Genomic DNA, 27258 nt, shown 5'->3' with positions numbered 1-27258 from the left:
GCTTCATCAACTAATCAAGCTAAAAATGCTTAGTCTAAATAAACAATATTATTAAACGGCTCTCTTGACACTTTTTTTGATTGGTCAATCGTGGTTTTCACACTGATATTAAGAAATGTGTGCACCAAATCATCATATGAGAATGATTTCTGAGGAATCATGTGACACTGAAGACTTGAGTAATGGCTGCTGAAAATTTAGCTATCATCACAGAAACAAATGACATTGTATTAAAATAGAAAAGTTATGCATATTTCACAATGTTACTGCTTTTAACTATATTTTTGATCAAATAAATGCATCCTTCATGACCACAAGATTCTTATTTAAAAAACAAACAAAAAATGACTGACCCCAAACTTTTGAAAGGTAGTGTAAATTCTAGTTTTAGCCATTACTTAACATTTAATGGCTTAATTTATACAAAAGTTGCAGAGAACAGGTGTGGTACAAGGCTTTCTAGACTTTTATATATTGGTGTTGTAAATCTTGAAGCGATTAACAACTTTATCTACACACATTTATTACTGAATTATTGACACATTAGGCTTGCTGTAGAGCAATGATTAATGCTCCACATGCCTGTAAAAAAAAGGACAAAGTATTTCTCAATAACTGGATATAAAATGACGCTGGTTATTCATTTCTCTTATCCAAACATCTTAGATCATTTCCTGCAACTACCAATATAGCAGCAACTTTCAAAACCACAAGCAGGCTAAAGAAACTGGTGGAAAAGTGCCCTCTTCTGGAGATGAATGACAGCGAACATGAGGTAGTTATTAGGATAATCACTCATAACAACAAAAATCAGTCTACATTTGCTGTTTCACCAGGATTTTATTCATTTTTACTCATATAAATGTGATTTTTTTTTAAAAAGGCAAATGTATTAATTTCTTTAAAGATAAATGGTGACTTCTCTTCCTTATTCTGTTTTCAAAACTGGAAATACAAAAGGAAGTGATGTCCACTGTAGGCTCAGTTATTTCTGAACTTTTTCAGAGGCTTTGAATATTTGAAAACTGATGTGTTGATTTTGGTATGTCCGCCACCAAGTGTATTGTGGGAGAAGTGGTATTTCAGATGTCCTCTAGAGGAAGCCTCCAGCCACTCTCTTAAACAGTGTCTGTCTCTGTTGGGAGGTCATGTTCTCACATGTCTCCAGAAGATTGGTCACTATCAGCGTCTGCTGAACAGTCTTTGCTTTCACCCACACTCTGCCATTCATCCCAACAACCAGCTCAAAGGGAAAAATCCTCTCCAGGTCCTTTATTATTTCACTCTGAGGAGCCAGCAGTCTGATGGAAAGAACACCACCACATTCTTTACTTTAGCTTTGTAGGCAAAAACATTTCCTGCACTGGTCAATTTTGAGATTTTGGCTTTTCATAACGAGCAAAATACACATCTTAATGAGTTTGAACTGTTTACATCTGTAATTTCAATTACAATAGTTGTTTTCTCAACATACTTTCACTTCAGTAGCACTTATAAAGAACATTTCTATATTATTAAATTTATTTTCCTACAAACATGGTGAAAATGTTTTTTTTTTTTTTCAAGCTGTTGAGTTTCTGAATTGATGAGGTTTAAAAAGATATATATTTTCTGTAAAATCGTTTGACTCTAATATGTTAATAAAAGGGAATTAAGAATTTTGAACCCAGCTTTATTCAATGTTCAGATTTATGCAAATTATTGGATATTTAAACAACATTTCAGAAACTTGTAATACAAAAAAAGATCGCAATCGTGACCCTAATGTAATCAATCAACTAGGATAATATTGTAATATATTAGTTAGTTACATTTTATTATTTATTCACCTGGGATGTCTTGCTTTTTAAGTTAAACTAGGAAACATGTAGATTTCTAATAAGCTGCATTACATGGACAAATCACAAACCTTCGCACAAGTCCCAATGATACTTTAAAGAGTAGCCCATCAGCTCCAAACACCCCCATCCCGTTGGCCCTGCCACAGCTGTCTATACAAACCAACTCGGGTTCCATATCTTTGTTGGCAATTGTGAACTGACCGTACACCAGATCTCCAACCTGCAGAACAAAACCACACAATATCATTGTGTACATTTAAACATACACAGTGCGCCTAAAAAATAATAATGCAAGTGGGATCTGAGGGTGTTAAAAATATATGAGAAAGTACCTGCACATTAGGTCGGTTCCTCTTCGTTGCTCCCTCAAATGCCAGATATGAAAGAGATGCCTGTTCACTTCCACCCACATCCACTTTGAAGATATCTCCAGACTTTGCAGTCACAATGCCGATCACACTTTCACCTTTGGCTGGCACATACTGGAAGAAATAAGGATTAACAGAACTATTTAGCTTTACTGAGTGACAGCTTGCTTTGGGAAAATTTATTAATTTTTTGATTTCATAAAACTTTTTAATTTTTATAATCATTGTTAAACTGTATTTAGAAAAGTACCAAAATAAGTATACACATGTTCTGAATATTGAGCATTAAACATTTATTTAAAAATAAAATTACAACATGTAATTTCCAAACAGAACAAACATTAGCTGAGCTAAAGTAACAAGTGCACATAAGCTATGTAACGCTACTGGTGTGAGTCCAGTTCCTCACCCGTCTCTGCTGAGAGTCTATCCAGTACAGGTTTGGCTGTTTATGGCGCAAAATTCCACTTTTACACACTTGAACTTCCTCTCCGTTTCTCCGGAGCCCTGGACCGCATATTATCTTTTCGGTTTTGATACTTTCATCTCCCGATTCAGGCAACCTGACTGAGAACACATCTCCGGGTAAAAGCACTTCACCGATTTTCTCTTTGAAACAAGCATGTATGGTGTCCATTGCTAAAAAAGCAACGTGAGTGCCCTGTGTTTGTGTACTTCCGGGACCGAGAAAAGCTCTTATTTTCAAAATAAAAGTTTAGACATAAAATTTTAAAAGTATGTTATTTTTAACCAGTTAGCGATTAGGTAATCGATCCAACAAAAAAGTGTAAACAAACAAACAAATACTATCAAAAACAAAAATATAATGTCATATAAAAAGCTATCTAAAAATATTAAGGTTTTTAGAAATAAAGAAATTATTAACGCAACAAACAGGATTGTACTAACAGAAGCAAATCGGATATGATACGTTTTATAATTTTTTAGGGAGTCCTATATATTTTACACTAATTTTGTTTTTATCAAAATCTTATGACTACAGTTCCCTTGTCACTTCACAAACTGCCCTGATGAAACCAGTTTGGGGAAAAATATACTTAGGACCCATTCAGAAATATTGATTATTCAAAACTATGTGAAATGAAAAGTTATTATCTTACGTTTAAATAATTTTATTAATCCATTTAACGGCCGTACACCCACCGGAAATGCGTCGAGGGGACTTTTGTTGTATCTTATTCCCGTTATGGCGGAGCACACGGAGGCAGACGGCATTGGCCTGGCTGCTAACAGGTGTGGATTTTGCATTATTTTCATACACCGGCTAACACAAACGATCAATTATAGTTAGCTTCAGTTTTTCCTCAACAGTACACTTGATAACCTTTCGCAGTTGGCTAACTTGAATCTCTTTTAAGCCTCGTGTGGCCTGTTGGGTCGTGGACAATGAAAGCACCATAACAGCATACGGCTGAATGTTTTTACATCGTTATGTCTTGACTTTTTTAGCGTACTTCAAGTTACAAAACGTGTTTTTAGACGTAATTGCGTCATATAAAATCTATTATGGCACATCAGGAGAATTTAATGGGCGTTATGGTCTGTAAGAATGAGTTATGCTGTGTTGTTTTTCTATTTAGTGTCTGTCTGCAGCAGTCGCTGTGTGCTGTACGGATGCTATTTGTTAATAAGTTTGTTTTCGTTCCATCAGCATGGCTCAGCAGCCAGCACTCCGTTTTCCTGCCGCTGCCCCTCCACCCGCCAACCCCTCCACACGCAGGCAGCCTTTACTGAGCACCCCTGTGCCTCCCTTTCCTATGATGAGGGGTCCTCCACCTCCTGCCCGGCCGCCCTTTGGACGGATTCCTTTTGACCCCAGTGTGCCCCCTCCCATGGGTGCCCCACCTTTACAGGTATGAATTTTACATCAGATGCCATTTATGTAATTCCTCAACTTTGTTTTAATTGGAATGGAAAGAAAAGGTTGAGAAGGTTTCATTGACACCTATGACTTCTTTTTCACTTTAAGAGACCCCCGTTTATGCCTCCACCCGGAGGATCCATGCCGCCTCCACCTGGCATGATTTTCCCTCCAGGAATACCACCTACAGCCTCTCCTTCTCCTGCTCCTCCTTCCCTGCCCTCTACAGAAGAGATCTGGGTGGAGAATAAGAGTCCTGAGGGAAAGGTATGACTACTAATTCTTTGTGGATTGAAAGCCATTGTTGGTTCCCTATGGCAAGGTGTTTTGGGTTGTATTCCAGTCACTTGCATTCATGTTTTCTTTTTTAGAATTCTTTGAGTATAAAGTTCAAAAGAATCGCTTTTATTTGAATTGGAAAACATTTGTAATATTATAAATGTTTTTAATGTCACTTACAAACAATGTAATGAATCACTGCTGAATAAAAGTAACATTTTGTTCAGAAAAACCTGACTTTTGGACACTAGTGTACATATATATATATATATATATATATATATACTGTGAAATTATATTATATATTTATAAATACTAAAGTCTCGGGAGTAACTGCACAGGCAGTTGAGAACAATACAAATTCTGTTTTGCTTAAGAAATAAATACATAATCCATTGGTTCTTGCATAATGTGTATTTTTGAAGTTAACTATGTGTTTTACACACGCTGCACTGTTGCATTGTTACATGTCTTGCTTGGAACAATTAGATGATAACATAAATAGTTACTTTTTTGCTTTTTTTTTACAGTACAAACAGCTTTTTCTCCTGTCCTCATCTGTTTGCTTTTCCTTATTATTTAGGTGTATTATTACAATGCACGTACAAGGGAGTCATCTTGGACAAAGCCTGAAGGAGTGAAGGTGATCCAGCAGGCTGAGCTGGGTCCAATGATGCTGAGCCAGGCAGCGGCGGTGGCAGCAGCAGCAGCCAGCGGAGGATCCAGTGGGCCTGGTCCATCTGTCAACATCCCAGCTGCAGCCAACAGCACTACAACCACACACACCTCCCAGAGCCCCTCCACAGTCATGAGCTCCACCTCCTCTCCCAGCATCACAGCAGCCTCACCTCTCCTCCCAACACCTGTGTCAGGTAAATGTCATTCCAATGAGACCTCTAAGCAACAGCTTTTATGAGATTTCATTTGTTGATCAATAATTTATAAGCTTTTTGGGACAGAAACTGCATTCTGGAGAAGCTTTTTTCATTCCCCATATGTTTGTTTGTGTGTTTGTTTATTTTGTTTTGGACCAGAAACTCATTTGAGAATTTTTTTTTTGTTTTGTTTGAAATATTTGTTTTATTTATTTTGTCTGGGTGTCAGAAGTTGACATAAGAAACACATTCTGGAGAAGTTTTTGTTCCCCATTTATTTATTTGTTTATTTTTTTCATTTTTCTAAGTTTTGGATCAGGATTTGGGCTTAATTTTTGTTATACATTTGTTTTGTTTTTTTGTCTGGGTGTCAGATATTGTTTTAAGTCAGAAACATATTCTGGGAACAGTTTTGTTCCTCAGTAGTTTGTTCATTTATTTTGTCTGGGTGTCAGAAGTTAATATGTGATCATTCTGTACCCAATTGTTTGACCCGTAGCCCATGATGTTGTGGAGATGCCATCAGTTGTAACTACAGCCCCCAGTGCAATGGCAACCCCAATGGCAGCTATCAATCCTCCAACGGTTACAGTGGCCATGACTACAGGACCGCCACCTCTGCCAGTGGCATTGCCCCATACTATGCCACAGCCCGCTGCTCCAATGCCAGGATTCCCTCCTGTCATGGTGCCACCCTTCAGAGTGCCCCTGCCTGGCATGCCCATTCCGCTGCCCGGTAGGTTTGACCTTTGAACTTGTTGAATCAGCCTGTTAAAAATTCTTCTGCTGTAGTATGCAGTACTGCCTTTCTCTCCTCTGTTCCTTGTCTATCTGTCTTTTTCACACTATCTAGTGCATGTCTGTAGTTTGACTGGAACCTGTAGGATGCCCAAAGATGACCTTGTTTTTGGTTAATGCATACAGTTACCAAATGTCTTTAATGAAATTGTTTGACAGAAAAAGATTCTAGAAAGCAAAGCAAGCTCTATTGTAATATATTAGATGATAAATGCAGTGTTAACTACTGCATTAATGATGTGGTGTTGCAGAAGTGACATTCAGTGTTCTATAGATGGCAGTAACCCGCCATTTTCATGTGCACTTGTTGTCAAGCAACATTATTGCCTAATTTCAGTCGAATATAATCAGCTAGCACCGTAGGAGAATACTGTAGTGTTTTCATAATAAATGATCTAGCGTTTACTCTCCTTACACCTGGAGCAGTAGTTGACGTATGTTTGTGTCTCTTCCAACACTCTTTGCTTGCTTATACGCTCTTTCAGGTGTAGCAATGATGCAGATAGTCAGCTGTCCCTATGTAAAGACTATCTCTCCTACCAAAAACGGTAATTCCCTTCCCCGTTATGGCATGTTAGTAACTGTTGTGCATCTTTATGCTTTTTTCAATGTAATCATTTCCAATTAGAGGCCCGTCTGTTTCTTACAAATGAGACATAGGCTGACTCACTTCTTTTTCAATTATTTTTGATTTAACATTTTGCTTAGTTGGAGTAGATCTGTTTTTTTTCCCCTCTGAAAACTTGTAACAGTTACAGTTTAGTTGTAGGCAGTAACCTAGATAATAAACTGCAATAGAAATTCAAATAACACAGTGTTGTGATTTGTCGTAACTGTGTTCCTACCCTGTGTCCCTTTTTCTTTCATGTTTTTAATGTGATATTGTGGTGGTATTGTCTTTGCATGCATTAGTCATGATATTTTGTGCTGTAGTTAATTCATCCAACAACACATATTTTATAATGGCTAAAACATTTTTGATACCAGTAGAAATTCTGAATTTTTTTTTTTTTGGTCATATTATGTTGTAAAACTATGTGTAACTAATATAAATATGCAAAATCATTATTCCAATATTTTTTATTATGGAAGAAAAGAGCTACCTGTCTTGAACCGATTCTTATTTTGTGTATGTTATATCAAGGTATGATCCCTGGCATGGCACCACCTTTGGTACCCATGATGCCTCCTCAAATGGCAATGGCTGGGCCCTCAGGACTGCTTGGAGCTCTGAGTACATCTGACTGGACTGAGTTTAAAACCCCAGAGGGAAAGTCCTACTACTACAATAAACACACACAGGAGACCACCTGGGTCAAACCAGAAGAACTGAAAGAGACAGGTTAGAAACTGGGACAAAGACGACCACTAGGGCAATTGCCCTTGGCGTGACTTGTAAAAATAAAATAAGTTAATTAAATATTAATTACCAATGACATTTTCTTTTTCAATACTGGTGTTGTGCTAATTCTGTTAAATTTGTGTGTGTGTGTGTATATATTTGTAATTATATATTATAATATTGAAGATTGACTGAAAAACTACAATATAAATATTATATATATATATATATATATATATATATATATATATATATATATATATACACACACACACACACACACTATATTATATTATATTTATATTATAGTTTTTCAATCATTCTTCAATATTCTCTTCTCCATGTCTCCATAACAGACAAAGAGAGTGAGAAGATCAAGGATGCAGTTCTTGACATGATTGACGCTGAAATCATGGAAATGGAAGATGGAAGCCCAAACATTGATCCACCAAAAGAGAAGAAAGAGGTGGGCAGTGTATCTAGTTTTCTAAATTGTTGTGCATAAATAAGAGTATCTGACATCATCTGTGTGTTATTCCTAGGAGATGAAAGAGGAAGAAATGACAGAGGAACAGAAGGCAGTGAAAAAGGCAAAGCCTGTTGCAACCACACCTATTCCTGGCACACCATGGTAGGCAACTGTTGTTTACACAGATTTGATTTACACAAATCAGATCAATTACGTTTAATAGACAAGATTTGATTTGTAAATAAAGTGAAAAAGTATTTGGAGCTTTTGGATGTTGGCTCTTTGTATTGGATTTGCCTGTGTCTAATGCTTATGCATATGTGTCAGGTGTGTGGTGTGGACGGGTGACGAGCGAGTGTTCTTTTATAACCCAACCACGCGTCTGTCCATGTGGGAGCGGCCGGAGGAGCTTGTGGGACGGGCTGATGTTGATAAAGCAATCCAGGAACCTCCCCACAAAAGAGGCCTGGACAATATCAACAAACTGGGTAAAGGTCATCTCCATAGAAATGCATCTGTTGAATTTAATGTCACATTTAATACTTCTTATCTCTCCTATGATGTATTTGCACTTTTTGATATAAATGATAGATTATGTATTTTTCAACAAATATTTAGAAAGGATCGAAATAATGCTGAATCCAAACCATGTGCAATGTTCTAATTTTCCATGAAGTAATTGATAAAACAGCCAGTAAGCAGACCTCCAGACAAAAATATCAAAAAAGAGAAAAAAAAACGGGCACCAAATTTTTTAACTTGCATGAATGAAGTGCAATGAACTTGCACGTGAATTTTAAGCACTTACACTGCCAGTCAAAATTTTTGAACAGTAAGAATTTTATTTGATCCAAGATACAGCAAAAGCAGTAATATTGTGAAATATTTTTACTAGTTCAAATAGAAAACGGTTATTTTAAAGATTTATTTCAAAAATTATTTTCATTTAAAAAATGTACTGTCTTGGTGAGCAGAAGGGACTTATTCATTAAAATGTAATAATTACATTAAAAATCTTACTGTTCAAAAACTTTTGACTGGTAGTGTACTTTTACATGTATACTCTAAGTCTGCCCAACTTTTATAGCATCTCCATTTTCATGTCTCTCGTAGTTGTTCTGCAGTTTAAAAAAAAATCATAATGTGAAAATTTGTTGAAACCATTGGCGATCTCATTACAAATGTAACTTGCAAATTAATATTTTTGGTCAGAAATGCAGCCATTTTAGGTGCAGCCTGGAGCTCTGCAATAAGAACAAATTTGACAAGTAATGTTTTTAGATTTTTCTAAATTTGTCTACACCTCCGAAGACTGTGAGCCAACAGCACTACAACCACACAAGCTGTGAGCATGAAGCGTTCTCTATTCATGTCAGACCTTCAACAGCTTGTTAATAACTGTCCAAACCTTCTGTTGCGTGTTTGTGTTTCCTGGGACACAGTGCTAGCTAAAGAGGAGCAGGAGTTTGCTGTAGCAGAAGACACACCTGAAGAGGAACCCAGCAAGGCCAAGAGACGAAAGTGAGAATTTTTACAAAAACTTGTATTAAGAAAGTAAAAAGTCAGTTTTGACTTTTCAGAGGAAGTTGCATAAAAATACTTCGTCTCCCAGCACATGAAGGCAGTTCACACAAAGTCAAATGCAAATGAAATGAAAATATTCACAAGCGTTTTTTAACTGTTCACGCTTAGTCAGATGCCAGAATTTCTTCATTCTCAAAAAAACATTTTGGATACCAGAATAAATTGGATACTAAAATAAATAACAGCATCTGAACAATTAAAAACGTGTCTAGTCTAAATAATAAGACAGCAGATTATTATGATATTATGGGCTGTGAATGCAGTCAAAGACATTTGTTTTATCTTGTGCGTTTTCATGCCAAAAAGTTCAGACTTGATGTGAATAGGCTGGTTTAGGCCCCGATATACTTCAAACGAAATCGAAGAACGAACTGATGACGTCATTTCGAACAAAATCAGGCCGAAACGAAGTTTGTTTTGGCTGTTCGATACATCTCACCAAAGCAAACTTTCTGGGGGCATTGGTCCGTGGTGATTACGCAATCGGTGGGTGGGTTCGGGAACTCTGCCGCCTTTGACGCACAATTATTATTTTTTTCCCAGTTCGTTTCTCATTCAACAAAGGTCAGGCAAGAGAACAACATCTCCAAATCACTAGCAACATAAATACACTGTGTCGAATAACTGAACTGCCACAAATATATCTGCACCTGTACAATCGCTCGCGGGGAGACTTTAAAGGTTCAGAAGCATTTAATTCCTAGAAAGAAACTGCAACGAAGCTTGGTGTCGACGACCCGGAGTTATGCAAAAAACTACGTAGAGAAACATCAGATGCAAGTTTTCCAAAGCCATGAAAAGAATGAAATGAAAAAATAAAGATATAAGGTAGCAAGTACCAAATACATGTTTGAAATAAATGTTACACCATACTGCTGCTGCTGCCGTTGTTGTTCTTTCAATAAGATAATTTAAAATTTATACAATAAATGAAATGCCAAAAGAACATACAATAATAAACCTTTTATTTTTATCAAATTATGACAACACATAAAATATAAAACCGTGTAATAATTTATCCAGTCTAATAAAAGACATAAATACACCATCACTGCATCATTGTTGTGTTTAGTGCAGACGCGCGAGCATCGCGACACGTTTACATTAATCTACAGTCCGCTTCCAGCAGCGCGGGGGTGTCAGAATGTTCAAAAACAGTATACCGTTGCTCAGCCTTTTCAAAGTTCTTTTTGCCCCCAAACGAAGAAAGAAAACGAACTTCGTTTTGAAGTATATCAGGGCCTTTAGTTGCATGTCTTCAAACTGATTTGTTGTTTTGTGCATTAGGATAGAGGAGAAGAAGGAGGCCGACTCGGAGAAGGAGGCAGCTATGGAGGCAGAGTTGAAGGCAGCACGTGAGAGAGCCGTGGTACCTCAGGAAGCTCGGATGTGTCAGTTTAAAGACATGCTGCTTGAGCGAGGGGTAAGACAAATACATTTAATCTATTTCACAAGTGAATACATGCATAAGCACATAAACTACCTTGCAAAAGTCTGTAGTCTATAAGATTTTTTTTTAATGAGCACTTATTCAGCAAGGAGGCCTTAAATTAATCAAAAATGATGGTAAAGGTTTTTATAATGTCACAGAATATTTCAGTTTTAAAGTGCCCCTATTATGGATTTTTGAAAATTACCTTTCATGCAGTGTGTAAGACAGCTCTAAGTGAATGAAAACAGTCTGCAAAGTTTTAAATCTGAAAGTGCACCGTTTATAAGTTATTGTCTCTCAAAAAAAAAAAAAAAGTTGACTGAATCGAATGAAACGAGTCATTTTTAAAACGAATCCCAAGTCGTTTCATGTTGACCCCATGAAACATTAGCATATTGCCCGCCCACTTGTTGCTCGCGCAGACCTGGGAAAACTTCATTTTTGCATTGGTCTGAGTGAAAATGCAAATTCATTCTTCGCGTTAAAAGCTCACATTCACTGCTTTAAATGAAATCGACCAATCACCGCAGATTAGCGTCACGTAAAGGAGGGGTTTGGAAAAATTAATTGTTGATCAAGTCGTTTGGGAGTCGTTGAGCAAATAAGGTAAAAGGAAATTCATATTATAAGAGAATGAAAGTGTTTTTTTTTTTTTTTTTTTTGACCTTGCATGCACGTCAACCTGTTGTTGGGGACTCCCAAAACCAAAATATGAACCTTTCATAACCCATAATAGGGGCACTTTAATTAATTGATGTTCTTTTGAACTTTCTATTCATCTGAAGTCTTGAAAAAATGTATTACGTTTCCTCAAAAATACTAAACAATTGTTTTCAACATTAAAGGGGTCATGAACTGCCTTTTTTATTATTTTGTACTGTTCTTTAAGGTCTATTTATAATGTTATCAATATTTTAATATCCAAAATCACCATAATTTATAAGTAATAGGCTATTATTAGTTATAATAATAGCCTATTATTATTATAACTAATAATATATAACTAATAATATATCCCCTCGTTGGAACGCTTCATTTAAATAGGTGTGGCGGATTGTAGACTCGGAAGTAAACACTCACTGCTGTGATTGACTAACAGTTGTGTATGTTTGACAGTCTGTGTCCTTTACAGTTGGACGCTGCAGTGATTTAGGTTAAAAATGTGTTAATACTGTGACATTACTGTTGCATCCAATATATTTGGCACAACGCCATCTTAGTTTCAATCTTTGTGCTTTGTTTGTAAACAAATCTGCGGTAAAATGAAGTGAATAAAAGACCAAGTTCTTACTGATACAGTCTGGTACTTCATTAAAAATAAAGTTAATCTACTCTTACCTAACATTAGTATCAGAAGGAAGGCAATGCAAAGACTGCGTTTTTCCAAAGCTTGGCACTATACAGCATCTTGTTGTCTTTGGATCATCTTTATTCTGCATAGACCTGTATTTGCCTCTCTAATTATTTATACTACATTCGTGAATCAGTGGGCAGGGCTAAACAGGCAGTGACGTAGAAGCAGGCGTTGATCTTCTGCGGAGGCGGTGTTTAGCCACACTATTACATCATAGAGTAGTACATTCCACAAGTTGTTGTTATGGCAGACTGGCTTAAATGTTTAGACTAATAAGAAAGTTTTGAGTTCTGTAACTTTTATAGTACAATGACCTCATTTATGTCAAAAGATCAAGGGAATTCACATTTCTCAGTTCATGTCATGACTCCTTGAATAATGATAATAAATTTTCCTTCAGTTCCATATCAGATGAAGGATTTCTGAAGAGTGATGTGACACTAAAAACTGGAGTAATGGCTGCTGAAATTTCAGATTTGCCATCACAGGAATAAAATATTAAAAAAAATATATATATATTTTCTTAATTGTAATATTTCACTTTATTTTTTTCTGTATTTTTGATCAAATAATTGCTGCTTTGGTGAGCTTCAGAGACTTTGTTCAAAGACAAAAAAAGATCTTACTGACCCCAAACTTGAGAGCAAGTCTTTTTTTTGTGAATTTAGTACTCTGTGAATCATGTGAGAGATCAAGTAATCTACTCTGAATGATGATGACAAGGCAGCACTATATGTGTGACCCTCTCTGTGAAATCCAGGCTAAAGTCTCAAAGATAAGCAGAGATAATAAGCATCAAAGTTTGATTTCAACCATTAAGTTCACTATGATTTCAATCTTTGACATGGTCTTAGTCAATATTAAAGATATCAAGGTTACATTTTCACAGAATGTTCTTTACCTTATGAAGGATGATTTTACGTAGAAAACTAAATCACCAAAAAATGAAATTGGGCCCAAGTTTTAAATCCAGTGTATACTAATGTACTTATGTAATTACAAAGTCAACACAAAATCAAACTGCTTATTTATTTCATAACAAAATAGCAGAGATTTGGCTGGGCGTGATCCTGCAGTGTGGTTTATATATTTATTTTCTGGTCTGAAAGGTTAAACTCATCATTTGTTTAAGCTACGGTTCTCATTAAAATACTCACCTGACATTTTCAGGTGATCAAACAACTACTGATCAGTGGAGTCTCATCCCCCCCCCCCCCCTCTTGGCAGCAGATTTGATGTTTCTACTATGAAATATGGATAAACGCATATGTCGCTTATGTGATGGAGATCCCTTCAAGTCTGTTGTAGAGAGCTATCTGCCCTTTGCCATGCTGTCCAATGCCAAAGATGAAAGGCACATTTGCAGTCAAAGGGTCTCATCATCAAGGCAAGACCCCTTCCCCCTCTCCTCCTCCTCATCCTCGGACCCCCACTGGTCTGAGAGGTGCCATACAGCAGCATATACAGTCATCACTCGAGTAGACGAGCTGCCCGTTCACCCCCATCTAATTACACCTCTCTCATTGCTCCAATTAGCATGGTGGGAAAAGAAAGGGTTGGAGGCAGAGAGATAGAAGCTGAGGACCACCTGTCGGTGTGTGTCATTCATTAGGGATGGTGGGATGAGGATGAAAAGCAGTGGGCTCACACACCCTGACTCCAGCGCCACAGGAGGGGGACACACTCAGAGGGGCTCACCTACTAAACGCTCTCTTCTCGTTATAATGGCCCTAATTAAGAGAAAGGGGGGTTGAAATGGCTCTATGACTTTTTTTTTTTTTTTTTATCAGGTCTCTGCGTTCTCTACCTGGGAGAAGGAGCTTCATAAGATTGTATTTGATCCACGTTATCTGCTGCTCAATCCCAAAGAGAGAAAACAGGTACACACACACAGTACAATGCCTCTACCATGTCCACAAAGTGAAAACAGATTGATATCAGTCTCCAAATATAGTGTACATGTGTCCACTCATCTCACACCACTGTCCACTCTGCAGGTGTTCGATCAGTATGTGAAGACGCGTGCTGAGGAGGAGAGGAAAGAGAAGAAGAATAAAATCATGCAGGTCAAAGATGACTTTAGGAAAATGATAGAGGAAGCTAAACTGGGTGTCAGGTAAATGCTGTTAGTTTATCAGAAATAAGTAGGTTATGAAACAATCCATTTTAAAGTGTTGGGCTTTGAAAAATGTGCAGTTCAATGGCCGTCCATCTGCATGCTGGTATAGACAAATAATAAAAAAATAGTAATAACATCCTGTGTGAACAACCTCTAAGTTTCTTTGTTTATTGGATGTTTTTGTCTGCCATAACAGTATAATGTTTTTGAATTAACTTCATTTGGGCTCTGTTAACAACAGATATTGACATGTCTGACTAAGTAATCAAAATAACTGTAAAATATTGCAGAAAATAAATATTTTAGGGGGAACAGTGATAGATTTTTTTTCAGGATTCTTTGATGAATATAAAGAGCAAAGTTTTTATTGATATAGAAATCTTCAAATTGATCAATTAAATGCGCTGAAATAATGGGATGAAAGAATTAATTTCTTTAAAAGACATCTTGCTGACTCCAAATCTTTGAACAGTAGTGTAATTAATTGTATTAAAATATTTTACTGATTGACATCCCTAATTCACTGGTAACCTTATATGGTCTCTTTCCGTAGTTCTTTTCACAAGCTATGATATTTCAAAGCAACTTGGCCAAAGCAACATATCCTTAAGCCCTTGGTGGAAAAAAAAAAAAACCTTGAGAGAAACCCATCCTTCTTTTGCATTGCTATGAATGTAAATATGCTAAATGCATAATCTAACAACAGGGACTTTGCTGTCTTCACAGAACAACATTCAGTGAGTTCGCTGCCAAACACGCCAAGGATTCACGCTTTAAGGCTGTTGAAAAGATGAAAGACAGAGAAGCCATTTTTAATGAGTACATGACGGCCTTCAGAAAGAAGGAGAAAGAGAACTCAAAGAATCGTGGCGAAAAGGTGAGGAAATTAAGATTATTCAGAACTGTTACTTTATTTTACCACAAGCTGAGATGTCAGTCCTATTAAACTTTCAGAAGCGGTGCTTGTTATTTAACTGACATTTAATACAATAGAAGCAAGTGCTCAATGGGTGCACACAGAAGATCCAGGATCCCCTACCCAGACATTTTTATACATTGGATATCTCTTGGTAACTTTTTTAAAATGCTTCACATTCGTTGTCATGAAATACACTGCATGTTCACAGACGAATACACTCGCAGACTGAGACCAAAAGACTGTGACTGTCTGTTAAGTTGTTCATGAGCTGTAATCTGCCCTGGTGTTTGGTCCACACACTTGCCGTCTTTGTGGCTAGGGTTAAGTGCAGAGTGTCTGGGCTGATTGCCTTTGGCAGCTAAAGGTCCGCAATCAAACATTAATGCCAGTGAAATGTCACCTGTGTGTGTGGGGTGGGGGTGGGGGGGGGGCATAGGTTAGGAGGGAGTGTTCACCAGGTGGGGTTCACCAGAGGATGCCCATCTAATTCCGTGATAATCAAAACATATTAACAACGATCAGGTGTTTAAGTCACATTTTTAAGCTGTTGCAATGGCCGGTGGCAGTAGTGACTCATTGGATTTGGACACTTTATTGCAAATGTATAATCAGTATTGAAGAAACATTGTCACAGAATCCAGCAATATAAGTAACTAATTTAACTTGCCTTGTTCAAAGGTGCAGTAGTGGTGGGCAATGAGTTCTACTCTCATGTGGGATTTAAACCACCATCCTTTTATCGAATAGCCTAGATCTATACAGTTTATATTTGAACCTGTGTCCCTGCAGTCGTATGTGCTGTAAACATGTCATGCCTCTGACCCCTTTATCCCTCCACCACAATACACTTTTTCTGCAGACATGGGCTTGGAGTCATTTTGAAGAAATTAGCTCTTTATTGGAGCAATTTCATATTATTTGGTGACGATAGCAAAATGGTAATACTTCATGGATATTATATCTTTTGGGGTTTAAAACTGCAACCCTACCAACTTTTTATCTCTTGAAATTAGCCTTTAACCATTAAAGGGATAGTTCACCCTAAAATGAAAATTCTGTCATGAATTACTTACCCTTATGTTGTTACAAACCTGTAAGACCTTTGTTCATCTTCAGAACACAAAATAAGATATTTTTATGAAATTCAAGAGTTTTCTGATCCTGTATAGACAACAAAAGAACTGACACGTTCAAGGCCCAGCAAGGTAGTAAGGACATAGTTAAAATAGTCCATGTGACATCAGTGGTTCAACCGTAATGTTATGAAGATGCAAGAATACTTTTTGTGCCCACAGAATACAAAAATAATGACTTTATTAACAATTTCTTCTCTTCTGTGTCAGTCACGTTACGATTGAACAACTGATGTCACATGGACTTTTCTGAGTCTTGAACGTGTCAGTTACTTTGCTGTCTATGCAGGATCAGAAAGCTCTCGGGTTTCATCAAAAAATATTTTGTGTTCTGAAGATGAACAAAGGTCTTACGGATTTGGAACGACATGAGGGTGAGTAATTAATGACAGAATTTTAATTTTTTTGGGTGAACTATCAAAGACTATAGTCTTTGCAGGCCGAGTCCGAAATTTTTGCATTTTAAAAAATCACGTTGTGTCAATCACATTTACACACTGCCTCCGAAACTTTCATCCGTCATAAAAAAAATCAGATCAGGTTAAATTTTCTGTGTTTTTGCATCTGTAGCAAGCATTTTGATAGGAAAGGATGAGACATACAACAATAATTTGTTCCCAATTCATAAATAGCATACAAAAATTTTGGGCTCAGTGTGCAAGGACTTTAAGCCACAATACCCTATAGGTTTATGTTGCTAATGTTGTTTTTTGTTTTTTTTAAGGTCAAGCAAGACTTTTTTGAGCTTCTGTCAGATTATCATGTTGATGGTCAGCAGCGCTGGAGCAAAGTGAAGGAAAAGATGGAGACTGACCCTCGCTACAAGGCTGTGGAAACCTCTGCAGCTCGAGAAGAACTATTTAAGAACTACGTGGAGCGTCTTGCCAAGGTTAGTGAAGCTGCTTCACTTTACATGGTGCCAACCCAACAAATGAGAAATGCCATTTTAGAAATGCATGAAAATATAGGGCTTTAGAAATAATAAATACTTTTACTTGATGGATAAAAGACAAATGTAAAGAAAAACATGTATTGACAACTTATTGCACCTACAGAATCCAAACTCTGAAAAAGAGAAGGAGCTTGAGAAACAGGCCCGCATAGAGGCCAGTCTCAGGGAAAGAGAGCGCATGGTGCAGAGATTCCGCTCGGAGCAGACCAAAGAGATTGACCGTGAGAGAGAACAGCACAAGAGGGAGGAGGCAGTCCAGAATTTTAAAGCACTCATGTCTGATATGGTAATAGACAGTGTTTCATTATGACTTTATATCATGCCAGATTGAATATCTCAGTCTGGAACCTTAATCTTAAATCTAACAATATAAAATTGTCATTAAAAAATGTTTCCTGCATGTGACAGGTAAAGTCACCTGATGCAAACTGGTCAGAGACACGTCGAACCCTGAGGAAGGATCACCGCTGGGAGTCGTCCTCACTGCTGGAGAGGGATGAGAAAGAGAGGCTCTTTAACGAGCACATCGAGGCCCTGGCAAAGAAGAAAAAGGAGCAATTTCGCCAACTTCTGGACGAGACGACCTCGGTACGTAGTGCCCTGATGCCAATACCTGGGTCATATGTCTAACTCTGTTGTTAATCTCAAATTCCTTCTTCTACATCAGATCAATTTGATGACATCTTGGAAGGAAGTGAAGAAACTCATTAAAGAAGATCCAAGATGCATCAAGTTTTCCAGCAGTGACAGAGTAAGGCCCTTTGCTTCTTGACCATTTTTTTTTTAAAACAGGAATGTGATGCACTCCTCTAGTCAAAAAGCTGTCTTGGTTAAAGTTATAGAGTAAGCCTTTGTTCCTCCTGTTCACCTTTTCACTGTAGAAAAGACAGAGGGAGTTTGGTGATTACATCAAAGACAAGTACATCACAGCCAAAGCAGACTTCCGAACTCTTCTGAAAGAGACCAAGTTCATCACCTACAAGTGAGTAGCTTCAAATCTGTGATCATACAATTCTAGATTCTAATTCTACCCTATATAAAAACAATTATTAAGAGAAAACGGCAACAGTAAAAACTGTAACAGCTGTCCTGTTAATTATATAGTACTTCTGACTCATTGCATGTCCTTTTTTGTGTCTCCAGATCATGTAAGTTGATGCAGGAGTCAGAGCAGCACTTGTCGGACATAGAGCAGATCTTGCAAAAGGATAAAAGGTACCTGGTTCTGGACTGTATGTCAGAAGAGAGGCACAAACTCCTCATGGCATATGTGGAGGAGCTGGACCGCAGGGGACCACCTCCACCTCCCACTGCCTTTGAACCTGCTCGACGCTCCACTAAATGATAACACACACCTCCCAGATATTTTTTCCACTCCTTGAGCCCACACTACCACCGTTCACATTACAGACTCGCAGAAATGGTAAATCACTCCAGCTCAAAGGTTCTACTTGACAAACCTTTCAAAGTGAACGGCACATACTCACTTGCCCACTAAGCTCATGACGGAGAACATCATGGGTTAATGACCAATCAATTCAGCTAAGCATATGACACAGAATAAGTATTTGGACCAACTTGAAGGTTTTTTTTAATGATGCATTTCTAAGACATCTCCATAAGGAGCCAGTGTTTTCATGTTCTTACACAAACTCTTTATCCGTCCATTCAAGGGTTAAAGCCACATTAGATGCTTATTGGTGACTCTAGAGTCTGTCATGTGTTTGGGTAATTGTCCTAAACATCATCTGGAGGTATGACCACCTGGTGCCTGCTGAACTTTTTTTTTCCCGCTCCAGCCTCTGCAATCTCAAATTACGAATATCAATTCCGTTTCACGCATCCCATCTTTTGCTCCAAACTGTGATTTGCTGAAATTGGGAGAACCTCCCAGTTTTGTGAACATTTTTGGTGACTTTAGTCACCCCCAGGGATATTCAAGAATTATGAAAGCCTCTCTGTGTATATGTAATTTTAACAGACTGTTGGGTTAACATGTAAGATGTTTCTAGATGATGAATATATATGGATATGTATTCATTAGTTTGTTTACAATGTGTTACGACTGACCGTATGAGAACTGGCAGTTGGCCATGTCAACTGGTCTTACGGTTTAATTTAATTGTCCAGATGTTTCTTAAAAAAAGAAACATCTTGTTTTTTGCTTTATGTACAGTTGAAGTTGAATAAAAGCAACCACTTTTTTTTTTACTTTTGTGACTGGATTTTACATTTTGCAGGTGTGTATGTGTAGAACAGCTCAAAGCAGACCACAAAAACACAACTCCTTAGTAGGTAATATATATAAATTTATTTTACACGATTTCATGCCCTAAATACTTTCTTTATAGCATACTCGTTCTGTAGACATTTTCATTTCCATCTTAATGTGTAAACACTCTCATAATAAAAAAGAGCAAATTGCAGTTATCATAAAAGTAAGATTTCAACATCTATTTTTAACAATACCATAGGCAGGAGAGAGCTATCCACAGCTTTTTCTGCATTTTTATTGTCTTTATGGACCTGTGCACACAAGACATCACCACACACTGGTTTCTTTAGTGATATTGCTACCCTTTTTAATATATAATACATTTTTTTTTTTACAACATAATACAATACAAATAATACAGTCATTTCAAAATACTCAGAGATCATATCAAGCCACTTTTATCTTGTTCAGAAGAGTTAAACACAAAAACAAATAAGTTAAAACCATAACTCATCATTTATGAATGGTCACAATGAGGGAGCCAAGTTCAGGTGAGGTCTGATCTGTTGTGTTTTTTCATTCTTTTGTGTTGACAAAATGTAAAAGAACAGGGATTCTCACTTTCTTACTGTTTTCCTTCCTTGGGATCCTGATGTTCCCAGGGCACAGGATCATTTTCATGTGACTGGGAGTCAGTCTCCCTCTCCTGCCAGAACTGCTCTACATCTTGCAGTACTATTCCGTCCTTGTTGGTTGGGCTCTCCGGCAAGCCTCCACTCTGGTCCGGTTGCTTCTCAGGCTTTTGCTCCTCTGTTCGCCCAGGTTGGTGTGGAGGGAGGTGGGCTGACCTTTCTGGTCTTGGGGTGGGTGACTTTGGGGCAGTTGGGGTGTGTGGTCCTGGCTTGTTTTGTTTCGGTGGTTGTTTGCGGAGGGTGAGCCTTCGCCACAAGCCAATGTAGCCTTCCCTGAACTCCTCGGAGAGGGCGAGCACGATGAGAGGGTTGACTAGAGAAATGGAGAACATGAGGAGCTGGGCGGAGAGTGTGAAGAGGACCGGAGGGAAGGCACCGTCGGTCTCTAGGGCGTGCCGCATCCAAACCCAGGACACCCATTGTGGAAGCCACATGATGGCCATGGCCACAGTCAGGCTGAACAGCATCAGGGTGAGTTTGCGGGATCGGATCTGCGTCCGTAGGTTCTGGGTCTTACTGGACCTGCGCTGGCATCGTCCATATGCCTTCCAAAAATAAAGTAGGGCGAAACTCAAAGGCGTGCAGTAGGCCAGGAGAGGGTACACCTTGACGTACACAGACATGAAATCATGGGCATCGACTGGCACTGCTTGAACACAAATCATTCCACTTGCTTCTCTTTGCAGGGTGGAAAAAAGCCACTGGGGAATGGGGACCACACACGCCAAGAGCCAAGTAAAGAGTAGGACTACCAGGATAGCCTTCAAACGGATGCTTACCTGCTTGGTGGGGTTACTGACATACCTGTAGCAAGCTTTGGACATGATGGCCACGGTAAAGCTCTTTGCAGCCATGCATGAGTGCAAGAACCAGTCACAGGTCTTACAGACAAACAATCCGAGTGTCCAGCTAGCACGGGAATAAGCAGTGGCTTTGAAGGGAACAGCAAATGCCAGGACCAGACCATCAGCTAGCATAAGGTTGAGGATGAGTGCGTTGATCAAGGACAGCTTGCTTTTACGTGCGTTGGTGATCAGGACTCCCATAGCCGTTACATTCCCGGTGAAACCCAGGACGCAGATGACTCCCAGCACCACTGGAATCAAGACTCTCAGATCTCCGTGATCCAGGTGCTGATATCCACTTCTCTCCAGAAATGAGCGTCTATCCACGGAACTGTTCCCGTCGCTGATGTTCATACCAGGTAATTTATCCATTTCCGCTGTGATGGATTGGTAAATGGTAATAAATTTGGCAGTATGTGCAGATAGAACAAAATCTCTCTCAAAACTGCGTCTATACGCGAATAAACTCCGCGCGCTGGTGGAATTGATCAGTCCCGCGCTCTCTTCCCGCGTTTGACTAGATGGCGCGAAAGCGGAGCGACTTTATAACGGACGGTTTTGATTGACAGGTGCCGTCCCCAGATGACGGACAGCGTTTAATTTCGCCTTCTGCGATCCTCCCGAGGCCAATTAAAATTATTTCGGGTAAGAAGCAGTGACTGCTACACACTGAGTTAAACTTATTGCTTCTATTGTCACTGGAAATGATGGATTTTTTAATTTCCTGCCGAAGACAAAGGCTTGATGATTGCAAATGGAAATATGGAGGAGTAGGAATGTGAATTAATTTTTATGAGAGATTTTTACCTCAGCACGTTTGACAAGACGTTTTCCTTGAATTGAAATAATGTTAGCCTACTTGGTCACATTTAATGTTATGGTAACACTTTATATGGAGTTATTTGCACCTTTTATAATGTTTCCCATATTTAAACCCTATATATGTGTATTTATATCAAAATAAGAGGAACGGGATGGTTTTACTTGAGTTTTTCCTCATGGTAGGTTTGTTGTAGGCTACATTTGAATTTAAGTATAAACACCTGCAAGCCACTAAAATTATTTAAGATTGCCAGCCAGGAAAAACAAAGTTAAAAGGTTGTTGTCCCATTAATGTGGCGTGTTGTCACACTATGATTGTATGTGAATGTACGTTAGGTCTATACTAGGCTATTTTTCTCTTGAACTGAATTTACTATTAAATTTTGATACTAATTGGTAATACTATTGTGAATTACTAGTGTAATCTTATTGTGTCCACTTTTTATCCAACAGCCATAGCAAAAATATCATTGTACTGAAATTTTAATTAGATAGAATTCTGAGAATTCTAATCATTTAAAACAAGAATTAGTGTAATTGACTTAAACCCTTAAAATAACCCCTTGCAAAGAAGTGTAATTACATTTTTAATTATTCATATACAAATTGACGCATATATTATGAATAATATAATCATTTATATTTGTTAATTTTATTATTAATTAAATTGATCACTATTCTTTCAATATTTACCAGCCAAAATACTATGCTACACTCTTTTTAAAAAATCCATAAAAATAGGGTACAATGTACTGTATTAATTGGAAGGATTTTCCTTTTCTTTTTTTTTTAACAGGTGTTTTACCCGTATTTCATACATTTCAGTGAACTGAAGTGGATTGAAGTTGTCAGTTCCTAATATTCTGCCAAATATCTCCTTCTGTGCTCTGCAGAGGAAAGAAAATCATTATAGGTTTGGAACAACATGTGGCTGAGGAAATTGCAGCATTTTAATTTGTATGTTTAGTAATTTAAACAGTATGTCTGTCTCTTGAATTGTCACACGAGGGCGCCATTGTTTAATTTACGTGTAGTGAAAGGAAAGCAAGAAACAGATCAATTTGATTTCGACTTCTTTTTCGTTTCTTTTTATTTTCAACGAATTCCATTAAGCATAAAGTTGCATGTAGATACATTCTGAGCTATAAAACTTTATTTCATTAAGAAGTTTACATCTGAAGTTTTTTTTTCTTCAGAAAAGAACATTACTGGTTCATTTGTACATAATAACATAATAAAATTCCCTGATATCATTTAACCTTCATGTATAGGCTACATCATGATACCGGTATTTCTGTCATCCTCAGGCCAAAGTGACGTAACTGAACGATGACTTTTTAACAGTCTCAGACAGATGCGGCAGAAACAATGGAAAAAGATGACGTCTGATTGTTACAGGTTAGTTTGATGGTACAGAACAGATATTTGCTTCATTGGCTCATTATAGATGACATGTTGCATGCAATAATACTTTTCACCCAGCACGGCACTGAAGAAAAAAAAAAAAAATCAGGCTATACTGTAAAGTTATGAGCATACTGAGATAAAGTGGAGAGTATAATGCAAAATTCAAGTACTTCAATTCTGTGTACTGAAAATCCATGTCACTGCAATTCTTTTCCCTTCTTACACAAAGCTATTTTTCACATTTCTTGTAAAAACATTCACACTTCACAACCCAAATACCACCCTTCCAAAAACCCTCCCACCCTCCACCCCGTCTGCCGCCCAAGTACCCACATACGAAAAGAAGGCACCACAGCTTATTAATGGTTACATCAAAATAAGAGGACAGCATGAAATGACAAAACATGACCAGTGGGATTGATTTTTACTTCAGAGCTCCTTTCAAGAGGAATAATCAGGTCGCAAGGGACTGTGATTCCATCCACAGATTGTTTATTTTAACGCTACAATCAGTGCAGATCACATTCTTAGTCTATTACGAATCAGTCAGAGTTGGAGGGCATTGTGTTTCAAAGGGAATGGAAATCCATTGTTTGTTTTTTGTTTTTTTTGTAAAGGCACCCCTTTGTTTCCGATGCCAGGATGTCAGCGACATTAAAGATTCTTCATATCATTGCAGTGAAAATGCACATTTGTCCAGATTTAATGAGTCAGGCATTTCCTTCCAGCAGAGAAATGAATAAATACGATAAATAAACAAGTTCACGGAAGGTGAAATGCAGATACTTAATAGAGGAAGAATGATTGTGCAGGGCAGGATGCTACTTGTTTGTGAAAGTCTGGCAGCATCCTTGCCACATGGCCAGCATCTGTCCATACTTCTCCCTACATCATAGGTAACTTCCTGTTTCTCATCACAAAAGACATCTTGCAATCTCCTGCTGAGCTGCAGCATTTTGTTCCTTTTTCTCTCTCTTTTAAGGTAAGTGAGGAGGTGGTGCAGTTGTGCTAGTTGACCTTATCTTGGAATATGTAAAGGTTATTGGTGGCTGCCACAGCGATGATGTTCTCATAAGGATGCCAGGCTGTATGGAGAATTTTCTTGCTAAAGTCCAGGCTGTCCACACTGATTTCATCTTTGCGCCGCTTTCCACCCACACACACTTTCCGTGGTTTCAGGATCGCCCGAGGCTTGCTGTTCTCCCGGGACGCCTCCAGAGTCACATCACGCTTCGTATTACGGTCGAACATTCGGAAGAAGTTGTTGTAAGAACCAGTCATGATCACACTGGAAACAGAACAAAGCAAAACATCAACAATATTCATTATTAAATCATTATTTTGCTTTTGAATAATTGTGCATTGATTTATTATTCACGACTGGACCAGAACGTTTATTAAAATAAATATTTAATACAAAGTGTAAAACACTGACCTGTCTGATCCATTCCAAACACATTCAAATTTGTCAAAGATGCAATCATTCTCATACAGCGAGCACAGCTTACTTCTTAGGTAATCGTGTACCTGGTGGATGAAATGGTGACAATTTTGATTGTTAATTTAGTAAACACTGGTTTTGACATCTCTAAAAATTCCACTCTTTTTAGACAGAGTGTGACTGCTAAATACCCCATCAAATCATTTGATGAACATTTCCTATGTTGTCATATTTTCTAGCCCATTGGTGGAATGAAGTAAGGTATAACTTTTTGAGAAACCAAAGATATCATCGCAAGATATCAACCATGATTGATGAGGTAGGTGATGTTTATGATTCAGGGCATGGGATGTTCTCATTCTAGAGAGCATTTTATTACATTTGTGTAGAGCAACATTTTTGGTCTGATTTCTGAAAGACAAATATTATGAATTTATAAAAGTGTATGTGTGCTACTACAAGTCTTTCTTGGTCTTCCAAAAGAGCCAAATATAATTTAATGAAGCCCTTGAAATCCAAGGATTAGTGTTTAATACATTGTTAAATGCAGATAGTTTGCAATTAAATTACCCAATGTCATACCTGATAGGTTTCCAATGGTTTGCTCTCCATGTTGAGATCCCAGACCTTCACTGTCAGGTAGTCACGTGTCATCAGGTACCGCCCACTGTGGCTGAACTTTACATCAGAGATGGAGGAGATGATTTCAGAGAAAAAGGAGCGATTGCTTGGGTCTTCTGGCTCCTCAAAAACTAGAAGAAAGTAATGAGAAATGAAGTACAGAAACGTTAAAATAAGGATAACACGTCCCGTCCTCATTGAATATACCATCTCACTCAGAAATATGTCACATTACAGAAGTAAAATGGATTGCGTTTCATGTTGGCTTTAAAAACTAAAGAAAGTTTTCCTGACAGTTTGCTTCCCAACACGTCATAAATCTGCCTGGCTCGCAAGGGAAATAATACACCTGTCAGAGTAGAGAAACAGATATTTATCATCTACTATCGATTATCCTCTCACTGTTTTGTTGACTCAGTTGCGGATTATCCTGTGATGTGTCTGCAGGCGTCTACACAGCGGATGAAAAAACACTGGCAGAGGGGGACGAAACAAATCAATGCTTGCAGAAAAATTTGAGCACTGGTGGACTGGAGGTGTTTGTCATGAGCATGCCATGTCACATTGTGAGCCTGTCCACCTGCAGTCTTGCTGGGTGTCATTCAGATGGGGCTAATGAGTCCACAGGGGAGAGATGAGGGGCTACGGCCCTCCGTCTGCACTCCGCTGCTGCTTGGAGCCCTGCTGTGCTTGGTTAGCCTCCCCCGCCTGACACCGCAGATTGATTTTTAAGAATATTCTCTAGGATGCCTGGAAGATTTATTAGTGTGCATGGAAGGAGCAACACACATGCGCACATTATGCAATGGAGAAGACATTGAGGAGGTCTTTCCTGAGGCAGACTGGCACATTCGCCTGCTGTGAGATCATGTACCAAGGAAAAAATTGACAGATGTGTGTATAATTTAGGTCCGTGTGGTACTGGAGATACAAACCAAGGCAGCTAAAACCGAAGCCCTCCCAGTTGTTACCCCCGCCAGCAAATCTGGCCTTTTAAAATTCAGCAGCAGTATGTAAATATCTATTCAACAGTATGTGAACACATGGACCAGTGAGCTCATCGATAAAACGAAGGAAATGACCAAATTCTTTCAGCGGTGTGAAAACTATAGGCGCAGCTATCTGCCCTTGAGCATTGATTTTTATGCTTAAATGTCAATGCATTCAATCTGATCATCAAATGCATATGGAAGCCTCCCGCCATAAACTGGAGACCAGAGCGCCTATGCCTTAAGAAATGGAAATGTGTCAATTTGTGGCTATCAGTTCAGCCATGTGCAGCCAAAGGAGATGCCACTGTTTACCACCAGTACAGGTTCGTCAGTCTGCATTGTGTCCAATCCCCAAATGAAATTAGCGAGTTAAACTCAAGGAGACTCAATCATATTAAAAAATTAGCATAATCCTCACCTCCAACGCCCTCGCCCTAGGTGTAAGAGAGGCTAATCCCTGTCATGGCGTATGTAGTGGCTGTGCTCTCTAGAGACAACAGTGTTTCTGGAGCTGTACTGGCCCTTGCATTTGTAATGTTATAATGAAGATTGGAAGAATGCAGGAAGGACTCATTTAAAAAAGGTCTACAATGTGTTGATTTTAAAGAAGCTTTATTAGTGGTGTTTGCTAAGGCAAGCATCACTATTACCTATTGGTGCTTTGTTTAAATCCCTAATCCTAAGTATTAAACGTTGATGCATAATAACTAATCCAGCACTATTTGTGCTAGAGACATGAATAATAACTCAATCCAACAGTTTGGTGAGCAATGCTGTGCTATTACTTTTCTAAGCAATCAGCCTTTGTTTCTTTCTGCTGCATTTCAGCAGATTATCAGTCAGGCTAAAACGACCAATAAGAAAGAAAGGTTACAC

The 27258-nt window shown here is 38.2% G+C and overlaps 4 protein-coding genes across 6 annotated transcripts in view; 1 reads left to right on the top strand and 3 right to left on the bottom strand.

Moving 5' to 3' along the window:
• Nucleotides 1–204: 204 nt before the first annotated feature.
• Nucleotides 205–2888, bottom strand: exosc3 (exosome component 3). The gene is made up of 4 exons (XM_079390481.1): nucleotides 2619–2888; nucleotides 2174–2323; nucleotides 1910–2061; nucleotides 205–1301 (listed from the first exon to the last, which is right to left on the bottom strand). Exons 1-4 carry the CDS (start codon nucleotides 2844–2846, stop codon nucleotides 1094–1096), a joined length of 738 nt encoding a protein of 245 aa, XP_079246607.1. The 5' UTR covers nucleotides 2847–2888; the 3' UTR covers nucleotides 205–1093.
• Nucleotides 2889–3408: 520 nt separating this feature from the next.
• On the top strand, nucleotides 3409–19558 carry LOC306853615 (transcription elongation regulator 1-like). 2 transcript variants are annotated; one of them, XM_079391151.1, is made up of 21 exons: nucleotides 3409–3463; nucleotides 3882–4083; nucleotides 4200–4358; nucleotides 4954–5242; nucleotides 5745–5981; nucleotides 6529–6591; nucleotides 7188–7385; nucleotides 7742–7851; nucleotides 7928–8016; nucleotides 8182–8342; nucleotides 9297–9375; nucleotides 10726–10861; nucleotides 14015–14104; nucleotides 14222–14340; nucleotides 15070–15220; nucleotides 17120–17284; nucleotides 17451–17633; nucleotides 17756–17935; nucleotides 18015–18098; nucleotides 18229–18329; nucleotides 18491–19558. In XM_079391151.1, the coding sequence occupies exons 1-21, from the start codon at nucleotides 3417–3419 to the stop codon at nucleotides 18690–18692; spliced, it is 3045 nt and encodes a 1014-aa protein (XP_079247277.1). In that variant the 5' UTR covers nucleotides 3409–3416; the 3' UTR covers nucleotides 18693–19558. The 2 variants fall into 2 exon arrangements, with proteins under 2 accessions (XP_079247277.1, XP_079247278.1); XM_079391152.1 differs by lacking the exon at nucleotides 6529–6591 and having other exon boundaries at nucleotides 3414–3463.
• A 315-nt stretch (nucleotides 19559–19873) lies between these two features.
• Nucleotides 19874–21612, bottom strand: LOC306853614 (G-protein coupled receptor 151-like). Its single transcript, XM_079391150.1, has one exon. The coding sequence runs from the start codon at nucleotides 21469–21471 to the stop codon at nucleotides 20188–20190; it is 1284 nt and encodes a 427-aa protein (XP_079247276.1). The 5' UTR covers nucleotides 21472–21612; the 3' UTR covers nucleotides 19874–20187.
• A 1377-nt stretch (nucleotides 21613–22989) lies between these two features.
• Nucleotides 22990–27258, bottom strand: part of LOC306853613 (serine/threonine-protein phosphatase 2A 55 kDa regulatory subunit B beta isoform-like) — a 50054-nt gene continuing 45785 nt past the window's right edge. Inside the window, exons 7-9 of one of the 2 annotated variants that reach the window (XM_079391148.1) lie at nucleotides 25352–25521; nucleotides 24764–24855; nucleotides 22990–24616 (exon numbers count right to left, since the gene is read on the bottom strand). In XM_079391148.1, coding sequence (XP_079247274.1) covers nucleotides 24337–24616; nucleotides 24764–24855; nucleotides 25352–25521 — 542 coding nt within the window. In that variant the 3' untranslated portion in view covers nucleotides 22990–24336. The remainder of the gene's footprint in view (nucleotides 24617–24763; nucleotides 24856–25351; nucleotides 25522–27258) is intronic. The other variant, XM_079391149.1, reaches the window with a different exon arrangement.

The sequence above is a fragment of the Barbus barbus genome (genome assembly GCF_936440315.1).
Source record: "Barbus barbus genome assembly, chromosome: 33".
Lineage (NCBI taxonomy): Eukaryota > Metazoa > Chordata > Actinopteri > Cypriniformes > Cyprinidae > Barbus > Barbus barbus.
This window is presented reverse-complemented; position numbering and strand designations above follow the sequence as displayed.